The sequence below is a fragment of the Rutidosis leptorrhynchoides genome, chromosome 8 (genome assembly GCF_046630445.1).
Source record: "Rutidosis leptorrhynchoides isolate AG116_Rl617_1_P2 chromosome 8, CSIRO_AGI_Rlap_v1, whole genome shotgun sequence".
Classification (NCBI taxonomy): domain Eukaryota; kingdom Viridiplantae; phylum Streptophyta; class Magnoliopsida; order Asterales; family Asteraceae; genus Rutidosis; species Rutidosis leptorrhynchoides.
Window position 1 is genome coordinate 287,363,451 of NC_092340.1, and position 19,026 is coordinate 287,382,476.

Sequence of the window (19,026 nt, forward strand, 5' to 3'; positions counted from 1 at the left end):
CATTCACATAATCAAATCGTGAAATCGACACATGCGGCATCAACGATTTCATGTTACTTACGTACTCTACGAATTTAAACTTATGTTAAGGGCTTCTTGTTCAAGCATCAGCACATCATCAACACAATTAAAAGTTTCCATTATATATATTTCAAGTTAATTACATCCACCAATATATAACAATAGGCCCCTAATTCCAAGTGGAAGGCAGCATAGGATAAAAGATAGAAAAAGAACACAGGATATTGTAGAATGTGCTGCACCTAAGAATCGGTACGAGCCACATCATTTCAAACTTTCCCTTTTTCATTGCACCATAAATATTGTGATCATAAGCTTCCATTAAACAAACAAACTCTAATTTCATCTCAACTCACAAGTTCTTAAAGAAAAATACTTTTGAGTTGAAGAAAAAAAAATGGTGAAGTTCACTAAGCAGTTTGAGGGTCAGTTAGTTCCTGAATGGAAAGAAGCTTTCGTCGATTATTGGCAACTTAAAAAAGACATCAAGAAAATTCATATCGAATCCACTTCTCATAAACCAAAACCAAAAGAAAAAAATTCTTTAAAAAATAAACTCTTCTCGTCGATACAAAAACTTTCCTTATTTGGAAATCAACATAGAGATAACGAACTCATTCATGTACAAACACTCTTTATAAATTCTATCTTAATTTTTGAAATAGTGTTTTTTATTAATGTAGTTTGGTTGTTTATGTGTTATCAGGTTCATAGTAAGCTTGCATCGACAACTAGTAATCGAGTTTTACTATATGAAACCGAACTGTTAGAGCAGTTTGATGGGACTGAAGCTGCAAGTGAATTTTTCGCTCTTTTGGATCATCAACTTAACAAAGTTAATGAATTTTACCGAAAAAAAGAAAAAGAATTTCTCGATAGAGGAGAATGTCTTGAAAAACAGTTACATATTTTGTTCGAGCTTAAAACCGCACTAAAAGATCAACACAAAAATAAAGCTAATTCATCCCACCATGATTGTAAGGATGAAGACACTAGTATATCTGGCACCATTTCATGCGGTAGGCATCTAATATCTTTTAATTTAATATATATACATATTGAAAAAATATCTCCCGCCTTCCATGACATTTTTGGACACTAAAATGATTCTTTTTTTCTTTCTTTTTTTTATGCATGCGCAGATGAAGAATCGAATAGGGGGATTATAGATCAAGATTTGCAGGAAGTGGAAAACGGAGATTTGGAGAACGATTGTAACCAATTTGATGACTCACCAAGGTCGAAAAAGGAAGAACAGAATCAGTCTGGTAGTATTAGTTACTCTCATGGGAAAAAAATGAAGATTCGGATTCCTTTAACCAACCCAACGCGCACGTTTTCTTATTTACTTTGGGAAGATTTAATAAATCAGTCGTCCAAAAAACAGAATTCTAACGGAAAAAAGCTTCATATTAATAAAACGAAGCTACATCATGCTGAAAAAATGATTCGGGGAGCTCTCATTGAGCTCTATAAAGGATTGGGCTATCTCAAAACTTATAGGTATTGTTTTTCTTTTGCCACATTGTTCTATTTTTAATATTCTTATATTGTAAGTAATTAAATTAAATTAATTAATGATTTATGACATTGAGAATGATTAAATGATTAAGATTTAATTTGCAGGAATTTAAACATGCTTGCCTTTGCGAAGATTCTAAAGAAATTTGACAAAGTAAGTACTTACTATGCTCATTCCTTATTCTTTAAACACTTATTTTTTTTTTAATAATAATTGTTAATAAGCATAAAAAACTTATTCTGTCTTGGTTTATTTAGGTAACAAGCAAAAAAGTTCTTCCAATTTACCTTAAAGTTGTCGAAAGCTCCTACTTCAACAGTTCAGACAAGGTAAAATTGGATATATATTAACATCGGTTTTAGTAAAAGCATTAGTATACCAAAGAATATCGCAAATGATTGCGAATCAGTATGAGCAATCTCATTTGCTAGACCAAGTTCAGACAGAATATAGTGGTTTCCGATTTTTATCTTCTTTTTTTAACTAAACAAATATACATAATATACAATACTGAAGTTCTGTTCACTTTAATACATTATTAGCCTTCTTTATCTATCATATCGTGCTCATAATCAAGGTTAATTATGCATATGACAGATTATAAAGTTGGCTGATGAAGTTGAGGAAATTTTCGTGAAAAAATTTGCGCAAGATGACAGAAGAAAGGCAATGAAATACTTGAAACCGGCTCAACGTAAAGAGTCACATTCTGTCACTTTTTTTATAGGTGTGTTTCTCTACTTTATTTTATTTTTGAAAAATAAAAATCATAATGATGAATAAAACTAATAATTGATAATGAAGATAATTGACCACTTAGAATTAAAAGAGATGAATTTTATGATAACATAAAAAAACATGAAGATCTGGCCCCTTTCTGTATCATCTTTCCATTAGTGGGCATTTATGTGGAATATACCTTGGAATTTTTGTTACTAAATTTATATTCTATGATTTTTATTCTGTAATTGCAGTTACAAAGTAATAAAATTTAACACATACTTGTTTCAATCTTAAGTTTTAAATGCTTACCCTTTTGATCTGTAGGACTTAAAAGGTGTTCATTTGGGTCAATGGGTTACAGTTGACACTAGAAAAATTAACTGTGTAAAAACACTTCAATCATAGTTTTTATATAACATTTTCATCGTAATATATGTATGTATCTATAAAGTAAGGTGGCAAGCATCTCACTATCTTTGCTTGATCTAATTATAGGTTGATTGAACTGTATATATATATTAAAAGATGTACAAATGGGTCATTTTGCTACTCAAGATAATCTTTAAAAGGACTTTTGTAGTCAAAGATTTAGATTTACTTTTGTAGCTAAAGGTGACTTGAAACAAAAATTGTATGGACCTTTATATAACAATACGTATACGATAAAACCACTAACAGGCTATCGATATGATTGACTATTATTGACCCTACAAAGCCTTTCACTTATGTGGAAAACCAACACAGCATAGATTTCTAGTACAACATTTTCAAGTGTGATCTTTCTCAGCACTATGGTTTGTATAATCACGAAAACGTTTATTTGTTTGATTGATTGTTACAATATGTTAAGTTTGTCATGATAGGACTTTTTTTTTTAATCTTTTATAAAAATAGTACTATGACACGCACCCTAGGTCTTAGGCTTCAAGAATTTAGAGAAATAGTAAGGGTTTAAAGATTATCATTTTTATCGAACCAATGAGCTAATAGCTCAGTGGTACCGGCCTGTTGTCTTAGAAGCTTGGGCCCGCCATATGGAAGCCTTTGCCAAAATGGGCGCAGGTTCCAAAGGAAACACATGATTTAAGTGTTCCTGCCGATCTACACCTTTTGCCAACATTTTGAATAGTATTTGGATTATATTTTGATGTTTTTTTTAATGGTTTTCAGGACTATATACGGGATGTTTCATTGCGCTTTTTGTTGGTTATGCCATCATGGCTCATATTACCGGAACATATAGACCACAAACTAATACAATCTACATGGAAACTGTGTACCCTCTTCTAAGGTATGTCATGTTACATTAACAATTCCCCATTAAAAATAAATTAATTCAAAAAATATTGATGATAAGATAATGACAACATATTCTTGGTTTTGCAGTATGTTCAGCCTGTTGTTTTTGCACTTTTTCCTGTATGGATGCAACATCTTCATGTGGAAGAAAACACGTATAAATTATAGTTTCATCTTCGACCAATCAGCAAGACGAGAACTTAAGTATAGAGACGTGTTCTTAATCTGTACCATGTCAATGACAGTTGTAGTCGGTGTCCTGTTTATTCATCTTTCTCTAATGGAGAAAGGCTATTCGTATTCTCAAGTTGATTGTATCCCTGGTTTTCTATTGTTGGTAATCTATTTACCCGACGATTATAAACTTTTTTCATGGAATAAATTAAAAAGATTCTGAACAATGTGTAATGCTTTTCTTAAACAGGTCTTTTTGGTATTGCTTGTGTGTCCATTCAACATCGTCTACAAGTCAAGCCGTTATCGACTCCTGAGTGTACTACGAAATATCGTTTTATCGCCTCTTTACAAGGTTGTCATGCTGGACTTTTTCATGGCTGACCAACTTTGTAGCCAGGTATGATATTGTCCTACTAATTCTATTTGTATATGTATTATAAATTGTATAGGCCGGTGTGGGGCCACCAGAGGGTTGGTTTTACCCTCTTTATATAAATTGTATATAACAATATGTTTGACAAACTTTTTTGATAGGTTCCGATGCTAAGGAATCTCGAATATGTAGGGTGCTACTACATAACTGGGAGTTATAAGACTCAAGACTACGGATATTGTGTTCGCACGAAAAACTACAGAGATCTCGCCTATGCTGTTTCATTTTTGCCTTATTACTGGCGAGCTATGCAGGTTCGACAATACTACTAAAAAATGGTCATTTAAGACTTTTAGTTATAAAGTTCATTTTTATAATAATGTTATTATATTATTGTTATTGTGTAGTGTGCTCGGAGGTGGCTTGATGAAGGTGATACAGGGCATTTGATAAATTTGGGGAAATATGTATCTGCAATGTTAGCTGCAGGGGCAAAAGTGGCATACGAAAAAGATAAAAGTGTGGGATGGTTATGCTTAGTAGTGATAATGTCAAGTATTGCAACTGTATATCAATTGTATTGGGACTTTGTAAAGGATTGGGGTTTGCTACAAATGAACTCCAAGAATCCTTGGTTAAGAAACGAATTGATTCTTCGTCGAAAGTTCATTTACTTCTTATCTATGGTATATAATATGCTTATACTTGCTATACACACATATATTATTTATTAATCTTATGAAAAATCAATGTAGCAATAGCTTAGTGGTACCCGATACCTTTGAAACTGGGACCCGTCATGTGGAAGCTTGAACTTAATCATATGAAAAACACTTAAATAAACAAATAATGAAATAAAAGAAAATTTTTAACTTTTTTTTTTTTGCAAAACTTTTTGCAGGGTTTGAATCTGATTCTAAGGCTAGCTTGGTTACAAACTGTCTTACATTACAAATTCGGGAGTATCGATTACAGATTGACAGGGTTATTTTTAGCAGCCCTTGAAGTCATCCGAAGAGGCCAGTGGAATTTCTACAGGTAAAATGAACTTTTTTTTTACTTCATAAGTACTAGAAACTATGTTTTTACTGATACGAAACGTTGTGATCATTGTAAATAGGACATTAGATAACCAAGAATCCATTGAATTTTATATGTTTTCATGCAAAAGTGAGATTTTGTTTTTTAATAGCTTACAAGTTTAAAGCATCTGAATAATGGTCCTGCAGGTTGGAGAATGAGCATCTGAATAATGCAGGCAAATTTAGAGCGGTGAAGACAGTACCGCTTCCATTCGAAGAAGTGGATGAACAAGATTGATGATTAATGATTATTATTCATATGCAAATTCAAATTCTCAACTAGAGTTGATTGTAGAATAGGATTCGTCGACCTAGTCAACAATGGTTCACAATAGAACCTGTTAATTATTAGCTTCACAAGTTGATGCAATATTGTCTCAATTTGTTTGTTAACTATCTTATGGTCAGTTTGTGCAAATAGGTCATATTTGTACACACAATTTTTAGCAATTTAATGGAACTCTAGTACTTAATTTAAGACTATTATATATGTTAAATTTTTTTTTGTTATAATTCAATATTTATACATCATTTGTAAAAGAGCATGAAGCAAACTTAAAAGTACATAGAGGTGTTCAAACAGGCGGGTCGGGTTGAGTATTGGGCCAAAAGGTTCCAGTCGAAACGGGTCATCAAAATCTAGCCATTCTTGAAATAACGGATTGGGTAAGGTACCTATCCACAAGAGATTAGTTTTTTTTTACTTGAACTATTTTCCTCTCTTGAAACTGTTTAACAGATAATTTATTACTTGCTTGCAAACTTACTGAAATCATACAAGTAGATACACAAAAGGAACTAGCACACGGTTATATCAATGGCAGTTATCATATGATTATTAGACCAATAAAACTACATCCAAAGATCATAAATTAAGTGGGCTGAATGTTTCTCTCACACTAGTCAATTACCCAACCTCAATAATTCACAAAATTCCAACTTAAGTTCACTGTAGGATTGGACAGAAACATGTCGCACAATTAGTACAAACTAGTGAAGATCCCTTGCGTTGCGTCGGATTAGTTAATCATCGATAGTTCACATTTCGATAGGCGTTTTCTGATATTTTTAGTAAATGGGTTTATCAGGAAGCAAATGATGATCAACACTTCCCATTCTTTGTATATTTTTGGATGACATTAAAGCCTAGAACATTAAAAATCTAAGAAGTTAACTCTAAAAAAATCATAAACATGCGAATGATAATCAAAATCTCAGAGAATTAATGTAATTATTTTGTTATTGACCTAATATGTGTGTTCTTACGTTAAAATAACATTAGATATAGTCATATAGATGAAGCCAAAACGAAGATGCACATAAAAATCTCATACCTTCTTATATGCATCAATTTCATAACTACATTATATCTAGCATAGGCAGATTAAACAGTGGTAGCAACTTGACTAACGTTGACTGCTTGATGTTTTTTTTTTCCCTGGAAATTTTCTCATGAAAACTACAAATTAAAATCAGGTTTTAAGGGTGCATACAACTTATATAAATTCAAAGTTCTTGAATTCCCAAACAATAAAAAGATCATCACCATTAGTACAAACAATACCAAATACAATAAAAAAGAAAATAGAACTGAAGCAACCATATTTGAGTATCATAAGAAATTAAATAATACAAAAATTTAACTCTAACTTATAATCCAACTATATCAAATTATTAGTAATCACATTACAACAATCACATTACAACACATAATTATTATTGTTACAGTGCCACCACAAACCACCATCTCAAGCCAACCCTACCGCCTACGAATTCCAAAACCCAGATGTAAGAAAAAACTATGATATAAAAAACAGTTTAACTTGCATCTAAATGTAACACCCCGTTTTCCTCGTATATGATTTAAGGTGCGTATTTAACCTTTTGTATGTTTAAATTTAACTTTGGTAAAATGTAAGTGGTTGGAATGTTAGAAATTGGATTGATCAGGTCAAGCATCGCGTTTTAAGATGGATTATCGCGTCTGAGCTAGTCGCGATCCGCGACAGAGTTGACTAAAACACGAGGACTTGAGAGCCTCAAATTCCTGACCACACTATCGCGTTTCGTAGTGGTATATCGCGTTGGGGTAAGTCGTGAAACGCGACATGGTTGTTCAAAATGCGACGGGTTGGATAACCCCCTCCTGACCAGTCCATCGCGTTCAAGTGTGTTCTGTCATGTTTGAGGCATCGCGAAACGCGATGTAGGGTCGCGTAACGCGACAATTTCGCTGAAATGACTTTTTAACCCGTTTTAATGGGATCTTTTGGGGGTGTTTTAGTCTTTTCACTAGTGGACGGGTTGGAGAACCTAAAAGCTGATGAAAGCTTATCCTAACCTCATTAAACACTTCTCCATCTACCCACATTCAATTTTAGAGAGAGTGAGAGAGTGAGTTTTAGAGTGAGAGAGCTCACTTTGGGGAGGGAGAAGACCAAATCTTGCCCCAAGTCCAAGTTTTAAAGTTGTTTCCTACGTCTCTAGCTACGATTTGATAGTGTTGGTAAATCTTAACTCTGTGTTTTGAGTTTAAATTGATTTATGGCTAGGGTTTGTTCATTTGAGACTTGTAAGACCCATTTAGGGGTTAAATAGGCGAACTTGGGTTAAATTGATGTGTGAAAAACCCTAAGGTTATAATCTAGGGTTTGGTCTTGTGTTTTGATGATTGTAGAGTTAATTGTGTTGTTAAACCACTAATATATCTATGTGTTAGTGAAAGTTTTGTTAAAAGAGTTCAAGTTTGACCAAATGGCTGGTCTTGACTTTGAAATGGGTCAAATGAGTAATGATTGACCTAATTGGGCAAGGTGGGTGTGAAATACCATAAGCTTGTGTTAATTGGTGTTGTTAGACCTTAATCACTAGCTTTTAGTGATTTAGGATGGTCTTGACCTTAAATGGGCAGTTTTGGTATAAATGAGTCATTTAGTGCAAGTAGGCCATTAAATACGAATGAGTAAATTGTTGGTGTTTAGTCCAACGAGTGGTATGTTAATTATATGTGTAATGTAATAGGTACGTTGCATTGAAGGTTGCAAGCTCGATTTCTATTTCACCAAAGGCGTTAAGGTGAGTAGAATAATTATATATATATGCGTATATAGTTTATTTGCTTGCGGGCTTGTGGTTAGTGTTATTCGGGCGTGTGGATTCACTATAGTGTTATCCGGGCGTGTGGATTCACTACTCTTTTGTGCGATGGAGACCACATGTGCGTGAAGGGTGGTTCGGTAAGTGCGGACGTCCACCTAGGGGGTTAGTGTACACTAACGGTCATTGTGCGAGTACCAACGATCATTGTGCGAGTATCGTTCCCTTGTGTGCGATATGGTTAACCATGGTTATGTGTCGTGTAGCAGAATATATTATTCGAGTTATATATGCTATTATTTGTGCTAGCTTATGGTTCGGGAATTTAGTATTATACTTTGCAATGATATGCTATATAGTTTGCTAGTGTGTTTGAGGTATTGTGTTGTGATTGCAAGTAAGTAGGTTATATATGTACATGTATAACTATTGCACTCACTAAGCTTTGCTTACCCCTCTCGTTGTTTACTTTTTAGGTACAAGTATGGAGAAAGGAAAAGGGGTTGTTCGGCATTAGATAATCCCAAGTTGGTTGCTTAGGTGGAGCTTTTGGAAGTCGGCCTAGTGTTTTGGGTAGTTTAGCCCCAAACCATGCTCGAGTGTCGTTTGGTTTAAAACTATCATTTATGGGTCGAACTTATGATACATTTGATTAAGGGCCTTCGTGCCCATGATGTAAACTTTAAACATGTTAAACGTTTAAATGCTTGTATGAAATGGTTGACGTCTTATAACCAATTGATGTGGCGTGTTATTGGTTTACTATTTAAAAAAAAAGTTTATCCGGGTTAAATACGGGTTGGGTTGTTTCAAGTGGTATCAGAGCATGGTCTAAGGGATTTAGGTGACTTGAGATAGGTGCTTAGACTTAGACTTTATTGTGGATGCGTTGTATGCGGGACTTGTAGGAGACGGGTCGGACCGGGATTGGTTAAGCGCCTAGGTTTATGTGAACTAACCTTGCGCTAATTGTTTTGTGTTGTATTTGCAATCATCGAGTGAGATAGACGTTGTACTAGCAAGTTAACGCGATGTGCTCGCGTAATAATGACTAGCTACCATTGTTACTGGTGCAAATTGTGTCAAACAAGCGATGTACGATGAATGTTGAGCAAGATGGGGCGGTGAGGTGTATATATATGTCATGTCTTTTCATTTCGTTGTTTAACCTATTCTGTTTTATAGAATGAAGATGAGAAACGGATACGACACTAATGACGGAGGTACGAGCGAGGACGCCGAGTTCACGGCCAAAGTTGAGGCCATTATGCAAAGGCGTCACGCGGCCTTTTTGGAGGATGTTAAGAAGATGTTCTTAGATTCGATTGACGAGCAAGTAGTCAATCTAGTCAAGGAACAAGTAAAGGTTGTCCTTCATGAAGATAATGTGGGAAGACGAGAATTTTTCTACAAAACATTCAAGGATGCTCAACCTCCCACTTTCGAGGGCGAACGAGATCCACTAAAGAGCAATCGTTGGATCTCCGATATGAAGGGGGATTTTCGTACTTGTGAATGCCCTCTCGATAAAAAGACAAGGTATGGTAGTAGCATGTTAAGGGGTGATGCCAAAATGTGGTGGGATGAAAAGATTCGGCTTTATGGTGAAGAGCAATGTATGGAATTCACATGGGATGAATTCAAGATGAAATTTTTCAAGGAGTACCGAACTTCGGCCGATCTTTCTAGGCTTAAGGATGAGTTGCGTGCTTTGAGGCAAGGGTCGATGAATTTGAACACTCTCAAATCCGTTTTCTTATCAAAGACCCAATTTGCCCGGAGTATGTCGGTAATGATCACATGTTGAAGGAAGATTTCTATCGAACCTTGAATGAAAACTACCAAGAGAAGATTAGTAGAAACTCGGTGAAGACTTTTGATGAGTTGTTTGATATTGCTAAAGGCTTTGAGTCGCTCGTTTCGAAAAAGAGTGCCTTTACTTTTGGCAAAAGAAAGTTTGAAGCTACGAGTCACTCAAACAAGAAGAGTAAGGGTGCGAGTGAGAGCGTCGGGAGTGTGAAGAAGAGTGGTTTCAAAGAATACAACCCTCGGTGTTATAATTGTGGGCAATACGGACATCTATCCCGTGATTGCACGAACCTGGAAACGACAAGGCTCACTTATTTTAATTGTAATAAGGAAGGACACCGGAAGTTGGAGTGTCCCGATTTACGCACCGATCAAGTTAAGAGGCTAGAGAAGGCAGCAGGTACAGCAAGGGGGTGAAATTATTTGATGACCAATGATGAGGCCAAGCAATCCAATGAAGTTGTCTCAGGCACTTTCATGGTTAACTCTAATCCGACAAGGATATTAAATGATAGCGGTGCTAATTTGTCGTTTGTGTCACCTCGATTTGTGTCTAAACTTAACAAACCACTAGCTAAGTTAAGTCATCCGGTGGAGGTCGAAATAGTGGATGGCAAGATGGTGCTAGGGGTTGATGTGTGTAAGGATTGTAATGTGGTGTATGGCACCGAAACGTTTAAAATTGATCTCATTCTGATGACTTTGGGTGAGTTTGATATCGTCGTTGGTATGGATTGGCTCGACCGTTATAGAGCCGATATTGCATGCCATGAAAAGTTCATTCATGTAAAGACCCTAAGTGGGGGAGAGTTAATCATTCATGGCGATAAGCGGAGGAGACTCGTACCATTATGCACTTATGCACGTGCGCGACGTTTTCTTAATGGTGGTGGTATGGTTTTTCTTGCCCATGTAGTTGATACTCATGATGAGCCACCATCCATTCGTGAAATTCCGGTGGTTAATGAATTCGAAGACGTTTTTCCGGATGAATTACCGGGTGTACCGGCGGAAAGACAAGTTGAATTCCGCATTGAGTTGGTTCCGAGGCTTTCTCCCATTGCTAAAATTCCTTATCGTTTAGCACCGACGGAAATGTAAGAGTTCTTAAATCAAACCCAAGAGTTGCTTGAAAAGGGTTTCATTCGATCGAGTGCCTCGCCATGGGGTGCTCCGGTTTTATTCGTGAAGAAGAAGGATGGTAGTATGCGGATGTGCATCGATTATCGGGAGTTGAACAAAGTGACTATCAAGAATCGTTACCCATTGCCTCAGATTGACGATTTGTTTGACCAACTCCAAGGTGCGACGTATTTTTCCAAGATTGACTTACGGTCCGGCTATCACCAAGTGCAGGTCCGTGAGGAAGATATGGAGAAAATGACTTTTCGAACTCGTTACGGGCATTTTGAGTTTGTAGTTATGCCTTTTGGTCTTATGAATGCACCGGCGGCATTCATGGATCTTATGAACCGAGTGTGCCAACCTATGTTGGACAAGTCGGTAATTGTGTTCATTGACGACATACTTGTCTGCTCTAAGAGTATGAAGGAACATGAACGCCATTTGCGTGATGTGTTGAAGACGTTGCGGAAGGAGAAGTTGTATGCTAAACTTTCCAAATGTGAATTTTGGCTAAGGGAAGTGCAATTCCTTGGCCATATTGTGAATAAAGAAGGTATTCAAGTAGATACGGGGAAGATAGAGAGGGTGAAGAATTGGGGACAACCGACTACGCCTACGGAAATTCGAAGTTTTCTCGGATTGGCCGGTTATTATCGTCGGTGTATCCAAGACTTTTCTAAAATCGCCTCTCCATTAACAAAGTTGATGAGGAAGAACGTGAGGTTTAATTGGAAAAATGAGCAAGAGATTTCTTTCCAATTATTGAAAGAAAAGTTGTGTCAAGCTCCGGTGTTGGTATTACCGGAGGGAATTGAAGATATGACGGTTTATTGTGATGCCTCATTGAATGGAATCGGGTGTGTTCTAATGCAAAGAGGTAAAGTCATCGCTTATGCCTCTCGACAATTAAAGGAGCACGAAAGGAGATACCCGACTCATGATCTTGAATTGGCGGCGGTTGTTCATGCGTTAAAAATTTGGCGCCACTACTTGTATGGTGTCAAGTGTACGATTTATTCGGATCATAAGAGTTTGAAACATCTCTTTAACCAACAGGATTTGAATTATCGTTAACGTAGGTGGATGGATGTGGTAAAGGACTATGATTGTGAGATACTTTACCATCTAGGTAAGGCGAATGTGGTCGCGGATACGTTGAGTCGAAAGAGTCAACATCCGGCAATACGAGTAGGATCGTTACGCATGATTATTACTAACGATTTTCTTGTAAAGCTTGGTGAGATTCAAATTGAAGCGTTTGTTAACAACAAGCATGAAGAACGAATCATGGGGCAAACAGAGTCTATTACCTTAGGCCCGCATGGTTTGTTGTCCTTTCATGGAAGGGTGTGGGTGCCTAGAATGGGAGATTTCCGACAAGTGCTACTTGATGAAGCACATAAGTCAAAGTATTCCGTTCATCTGGGTGCGACAAAGATGTATCTTGATTTAAAGAAATAGTATTGGTGGCCCGGCATGAAACGTGATGTTGTTAAGTATATTGAACAATGCGTCACGTGTTTGCAAGTTAAGGCCGAACACCAAAAGTCGTATGGTATGTTACAACCGTTAGAAATTCCAAAATGGAAATGGGAGCACATTACCATGTATTTCATTACAAAGTTACCAAAGATGGCGAGAACTCAATTTGATACGATTTGGGTGATAGTTGATCGGTTGACGAAAAGTGCATTGTTTCTTCCTATTCGGGAAACGATATCGTCGGAAACTTTGTCTAAGTTGTTTATCAAAGAGGTGATATCAAGGCATGGGGTTCCTATATCTATTGTTTCGGATCGAGATACTCGTTTCACTTCTCAGTTTTGGAACAAGTTTCATGAAGATATGGGTACTCAATTGAAGATGAGCACGACGTATCATCCTCAAATGGACAGTCAAACCGAGCGCACGAATCAAACATTGGAGGATATGTTACGGGCGTGTGTTATTGATTTTGGTGGTAGTTGGGATGAACACTTACCTATGGTGGAATTCTCGTACAACAATAGCTATCATGCTAGTATTGGAATGCCACCGTATGAGATGCTTTATGGGCGAAGGTGTTGAACTCCTATTTATTGGGGTAAAGTGGGACAAAGGGAAATCGGGAGTACCGATTTGGTTTTAGAGACGAATAGTAAGATTGAGATGATTCAGGCTCGACTTAAGGCGGCGCAAGATAGACAGAAATCTTATGCTGATAAATGAAGGAGACCGATTGAGTTCCAATAAGGTGACATGGTGATGCTTAAGGTTTCGCCATGGAAAGGTGTTATTCGGTTTCGAAAACGAAGAAAGTTAGCTCCTCGGTTTATTGGTCCTTTCAAAGTGTTGGCTCGTGTTGGCGAGTTTGCTTATAGACTAGAGTTACCCGAAGAGCTTGCGGGAATCCATAACACATTTCATGTTTCCCATTTCCATAAGTGTCTTGCGGATGACTCGACTTGGGTGCCGTTAGATGAGATTGCTTTGAACAACAAATAAGAGTATATGTTGAAGAGCCGATTCCAATTCTTGATGAGAAGGTTAAAATGTTGCGGAACAAAGAAGTTAAAACTTACAAAGTGCAATGGCGACATCGAAAAAGTTCCGAGTTTACATGGGAACCCAAAGAGTTTGTTTTGGTGCATCTTCCGGCTTGTCATGCGGCTTCGATCGCGAGGACGGGCTCCGATTCAAGTGGGGGAGAGTTGTAACACCCCGTTTTCCTCGTATATGATTTAAGGTGCGTATTTAACCTTTTGTATTTTAAATTTAACTTTGGTAAAATGTAAGTAGTTGGAATGTTAGAAATTGGATAGATCAGGTCAAGCATCGTGTTCTAAGATGGATTATCGCATCTGGGCTAGTCGCGATCTGCGACAGAGTTGACTAAAACGCGAGGACTTGAGAGCCCCAAATTCCTGACCACACTATCACGTTTCGTAGTGGTATATCGCGTTGGGGTAAGTCGCGAAATGCGACATGGTTGTTCAAAATGCGACGGGTTGGAAAACCCCCTCTTGACCAGTCCATCGCGTTCAAGTGTGTTCTGTCACGTTTGAGGCATCGCGAAACGCGATGTAGGGTCGCGTAACGCGACAATTTCGCTGAAATGACTTTTTAACCCGTTTATAACGGGATCTTTTGGGGGTGTTTTAGTATTTTCACTGGTGGACGGGTTGGACAACCTAAAAGCTGATGAAAGCTTATCCTAACCTCATTAAACACTTCTCCATCTACCCACATTCAATTTTAGAGAGAGTGGGTGAGTTTTAGAGTGAGAGAGCTCACTTTGGGGAGGGAGAAGACCAAATCTTGCCCAAGTCCAAGTTTTAAAGTTCTTCCCTACGTCTCTAGCTACGATTTGATAGAGTTGGTAAGTCTTAACTCTGTGTTTTGAGTTTAAATTGATTTATGGCTAGGGTTTGTTTAATTGAGACTTGTAAGACCCATTTGGGGGTTAAATGGGTGAACTTGGGTTAAATTGATGTGTGAAAAACCTTAAGGTTATAATCTAGGGTTCGGTTTTGTGTTTTGATGATTGTAGAGTTAATTGTGTTGTTAAACCACTAATACATCTATGTGTTAGTGAAAGTTTTGTTAAAAGAGTTCAAGTTTGACCAAATGGCCGGTCTTGACTTTGAAATGGGTCAAATGAGTAATGATTGACCTAATTGGGCAAGGTGGGTGTGAAATACCCTAAGCTTGTGTTAATTGGTGTTGTTAGACCTTAATCACTAGCTTTTAGAGATTTAGGGTGGTCTTGACCTTAAATGGGCGGTTTTGGTATAAATGAGTCATTTAGTGCAAGTAGGCCATTAAATGCGCATGAGTAAATTGTTGGTGTTTAGTCCAACAAGTGGTATGTTAATTATATGCATAATGTAATAGGTACGTTGCATTGAAGGTTGCAAGCTCGATTTCTATTTCACCAAAGGCGTTAAGGTGAGTGGAATAATTATATATATGCGTATATAGTTTATTTGCTTGCGGGCTTGTGGTTAGCGTTATCCGGGCGTGTGGATTCACTATAGTGTTATACGGGCGTGTGGATTCACTACTCTTTTATGCGATGGAGACCGCATGTGCGTGAAGGGTGGTTCGGTAAGTGCGGGCTTCCACCTAGAGGGTTAGTGTACACTAACAGTCACTGTGAGAGTACCAACGGTCATTGTGCGAGTACCGTTCCCTTGTGTGCGATATGGTTAACCATGGTTATGTGTCGTGTAGCATAATATATTATTCGAGTTATATATGCTATTATTTGTGCTAGCTTGTGGTTCGGAAATTTAGCATTATACTTTGCAATGGTATGCTATATAGTTTGCTAGCGTGTTTGAGGTATTGTGTTGTGATTGCAAGTAAGTAGGTTATATATGTACATGTATAACTATTGCACTCACTAAGCTTTGCTTACCCCTCTCGTTGTTTACTTTTTAGGTACAAGTATGGAGAAAGGAAAAGGGGTTGTTGGGCATTAGATAATCCCAAGTTGGTTGCTTAGGTGGAGCTTTTGGAAGTCGGCCTAGTGTTTTGGGTAGTTTAGCCCCAAACCATGCTCGAGTGTCGTTTGGTTTAAAACTATCATTTATGGGTCGAACTTATGATACATTTGATTAAGGGCCTTCGTGCCCATGATGTAAACTTTAAACATGTTAAACGTTTAAACGTTTAAACACTTGTATGAAATGGTTGACGTCTTATAACCAATTGATGTGGCGTGTTATTGGTTTACTATTTTTTTTAAAGAAAAAAAGTTTATTCGGGTTAAATACGGGTTGGGTTGTTTCACTAAAAACAAATAACAAAAGCTAATTCGTAAATTTTTTAAGTGATGAACACAAATTAGTTCATCACTTTTGCAAAAAACGAATAAAAGGAAAAGTGTAAACGTAATTTGGGACGAACCTGTATAAAAGGTAGGGAAACATCGATTAATTTTTTCAGATCTGAGTTGCGCTGGTAGTGACCGGCATCGGGTGTTGGCGTAGATAACCGTCGTCGATGGCGGTCTTGCCGTAACTCACCGTCGTCGATGGCTGTGTTAATGTTTTTTATCAGATGAAATTTTCGTAGTTTAGGATTTGTACGTTGATGGCGTTTTTGTTGTTTAGGATTTTATTGAGAACATGAAGGTGGAGAGTAGAGCAGACATTAAATCAAAGGGAGTAAGTGGAAAGAAGAGTTCCAGAAGCTAATAGAAGAGGTAGGAAAAAGACGTTAATCGATAATATGGTGATATAAGGGGGTGGAAGAGTGTAGAAAGAGATGTGAAAAGACGATTGTGCCTTTTTTGTATGAAAAGACCATTATACCCTGTTACTATTCATGCTTTTTGTCTAATAGTTAATATGGTAATTCTTTCTGAGGATCCCTAAGATTAAGATAAAAAAAAAGTTCCAAACCCTCACTATCCACATCAATTGTTACTGACATTTCTATTTAATATGTTTCTAGTGTTATAAATTGAGAATTGAATTGAATGTATTTTAATTTTTTATTGATAAACTGAATTGATTCATTACAAATATAATTGTGCTCAATTCATAAAAAGGAGCATCTGCTTAGGGTCTATTAGGATTAATTAGGGTTTGATTAGTATATATTTTGTAATTTATAAATACTAAATGAATAATACAAGATTACTTGCTGGGTTTTATTCTTTAATAGAGTGTCAGACGAGTGGGATCACGCGTGTAACATCTCGCATTTTTCCGTTAAATTATTTTAACGCCCGTCTTTTTTTTTTAAGATAATATCTTCCGTTATCTAAATTCGTACCTTTCGTTGACTAACGTTCTAAATATTTCCGTTATTTGGTTATAACATCTCCCGGTTACTCTATCGTTTTTAAAATATTAGTTACGTTAATTCACGCACCCGCTTTCAAACTCGAGGGACCGAAGTTGTCAAGGGGCCAAACTAGTTGACTAGGTCAACTAGTCAACCCCATCTCATCCATTCATTCATACTTCCACCTCCCTCCTTCTTTTTCTTCTCTAGCTCAAGAACCCATTTTTTTAACATCTTCAAAGAATCATCATCTAAATCAATTCAAGCAAGCAAACATCAAAACAAATTACATATTCGTGATCCTCTCATCATCCTCTACATTTTGGTACCAATTTCATCTCGTTTGGGTAACATTTCTAAAACTCTAGATTTCTCTAATTCATGTTTTTGACTTGAAATGGTGTTAGTTAGTGTCTATGGCTCGTGTCTAGCATGAATATATGATTTAATTGCTCGATCATGTTGTTTTGCATAAACTAGCATGAACTTGAAATGGGTTTGTTTAATCTTGAATTTTGGATGATTAAATGTCGTTTAAAAGCTAAAGTTCATGTATTAAATGTGTTACTAGCATCATTAGCTTCAATTTGATGTGTAGGTTGATTTGGAAAACATCACTAACATGATTATTGATTTTGTGATTTTTGGTTAGGGTTTGATAGCTTTTAAAATGAACTTTTGATGCATTGAATGCCATGAAATGTTATTAGTAAGTGTTTAGTTGTATTGTATGTTTAATTACCTTCGAAATGGCCTATCGTACGTGTAGATTGGATTCCCGAGTCAAGAAATGAATATTATGAATTTGAAACTTTGATTTTGAACATTTAACGATCATTCGACGAGGTTTTTGTTTTTGTAAATGATGTTTTTGTTTGATGAAATGTGTTTAGTTGTATTCCTCGTCAAAATACCTTTCCAACGATATAAGATACATGTTTTGAATGTTTACGGTTCATAAGTTATGGTTGTTTGAAGTTGGATTCGTCTAAGTGTTAAACTGCCCCAGAATTGCTGAACCAGACACAGATGCGGCTCATCTGCCTTGGATGCGGCGCATCTGAGGCAGACTTCCCAAAAATGTCCATTTTCATTTAATTCTAGCTATGTTACGCACCCCCGATTGACATGAAACTTGGCCAACATGCTCATATATGATTTCTAAGCTTAGGAAAATAGTTCGGGACCCGACCCGAACGTGTTGACTTTTTCGTTGACTTTGACTTTGATCAAGTTTGACTTTTAGTCAAACTTAACCAAACATTTTTGCAATCGTTCTAATCTTCTTTTATACTTGATTCTTGCATGAAACTTGACAACGTGATTCACATGCTATACTAATCAAGTCGAAACGAGACATAGGACTAATTGAACACATTTCGCCCGACCTTGTGTCGTAACCGGTTAATTGATACAACTTACTTGTTTAGGTCGAGGCTAAGCAATTTTCATGCACACGTTTACTTTGTGAAGTACATTTATACTCGTGCACTCGAGGTGAGATCATAGTCCCACCTTTTCAACAACTTTTATACTTTAAATCATGGGATGAGAAACATATACAGTTTTATACTACATACTTTTATACTTTGAACACAAGTACGGAAACAAATATTCCACAGCGAGTTAGAACAAAAATCCTCAATTCGATTATCATTAGTTACACTTGCAGGGTGTAAGCGAGAACTTATGTTGTATGGCCATACGGGTTTGACAAACCCTCATTCGGACGGTTCGCTACCGTTATGCGTGAAATGTCCCGTTCTTATTGATTAAAAACGTTCCATATTAATTAATTTCGTTGCGAGGTTTTGACCTCTATATGAGACGTTTTTCAAAGACTGCATTCATTTTTAAAACAAACCATAACCTTTATTTCATAAATAAAGGTTTAAAAAGCTTTACGTAGATTATCAAATAATGATAATCTAAAATATCCTATTTACACACGACCATTACATAATGGTTTACAATACAAATATGTTACATCGAAATCAGTTTCTTGAATGCAGTTTTTACACAAT

General features: G+C 36.6%; 1 protein-coding gene across 1 annotated transcript; it reads left to right on the forward strand.

Annotated features, from left to right (window-relative positions):
• Positions 1-375: 375 nt before the first annotated feature.
• On the forward strand, positions 376-5,652 carry LOC139861761 (phosphate transporter PHO1 homolog 1-like). Its single transcript, XM_071850265.1, has 13 exons — positions 376-643; positions 728-1,040; positions 1,164-1,524; positions 1,648-1,696; positions 1,801-1,872; positions 2,141-2,270; positions 3,437-3,557; positions 3,653-3,902; positions 3,990-4,139; positions 4,277-4,429; positions 4,523-4,801; positions 5,017-5,153; positions 5,345-5,652. Exons 1-13 carry the CDS (start codon positions 419-421, stop codon positions 5,433-5,435), a joined length of 2,331 nt encoding a protein of 776 aa, XP_071706366.1. The 5' UTR covers positions 376-418; the 3' UTR covers positions 5,436-5,652.
• Positions 5,653-19,026: the final 13,374 nt, after the last annotated feature.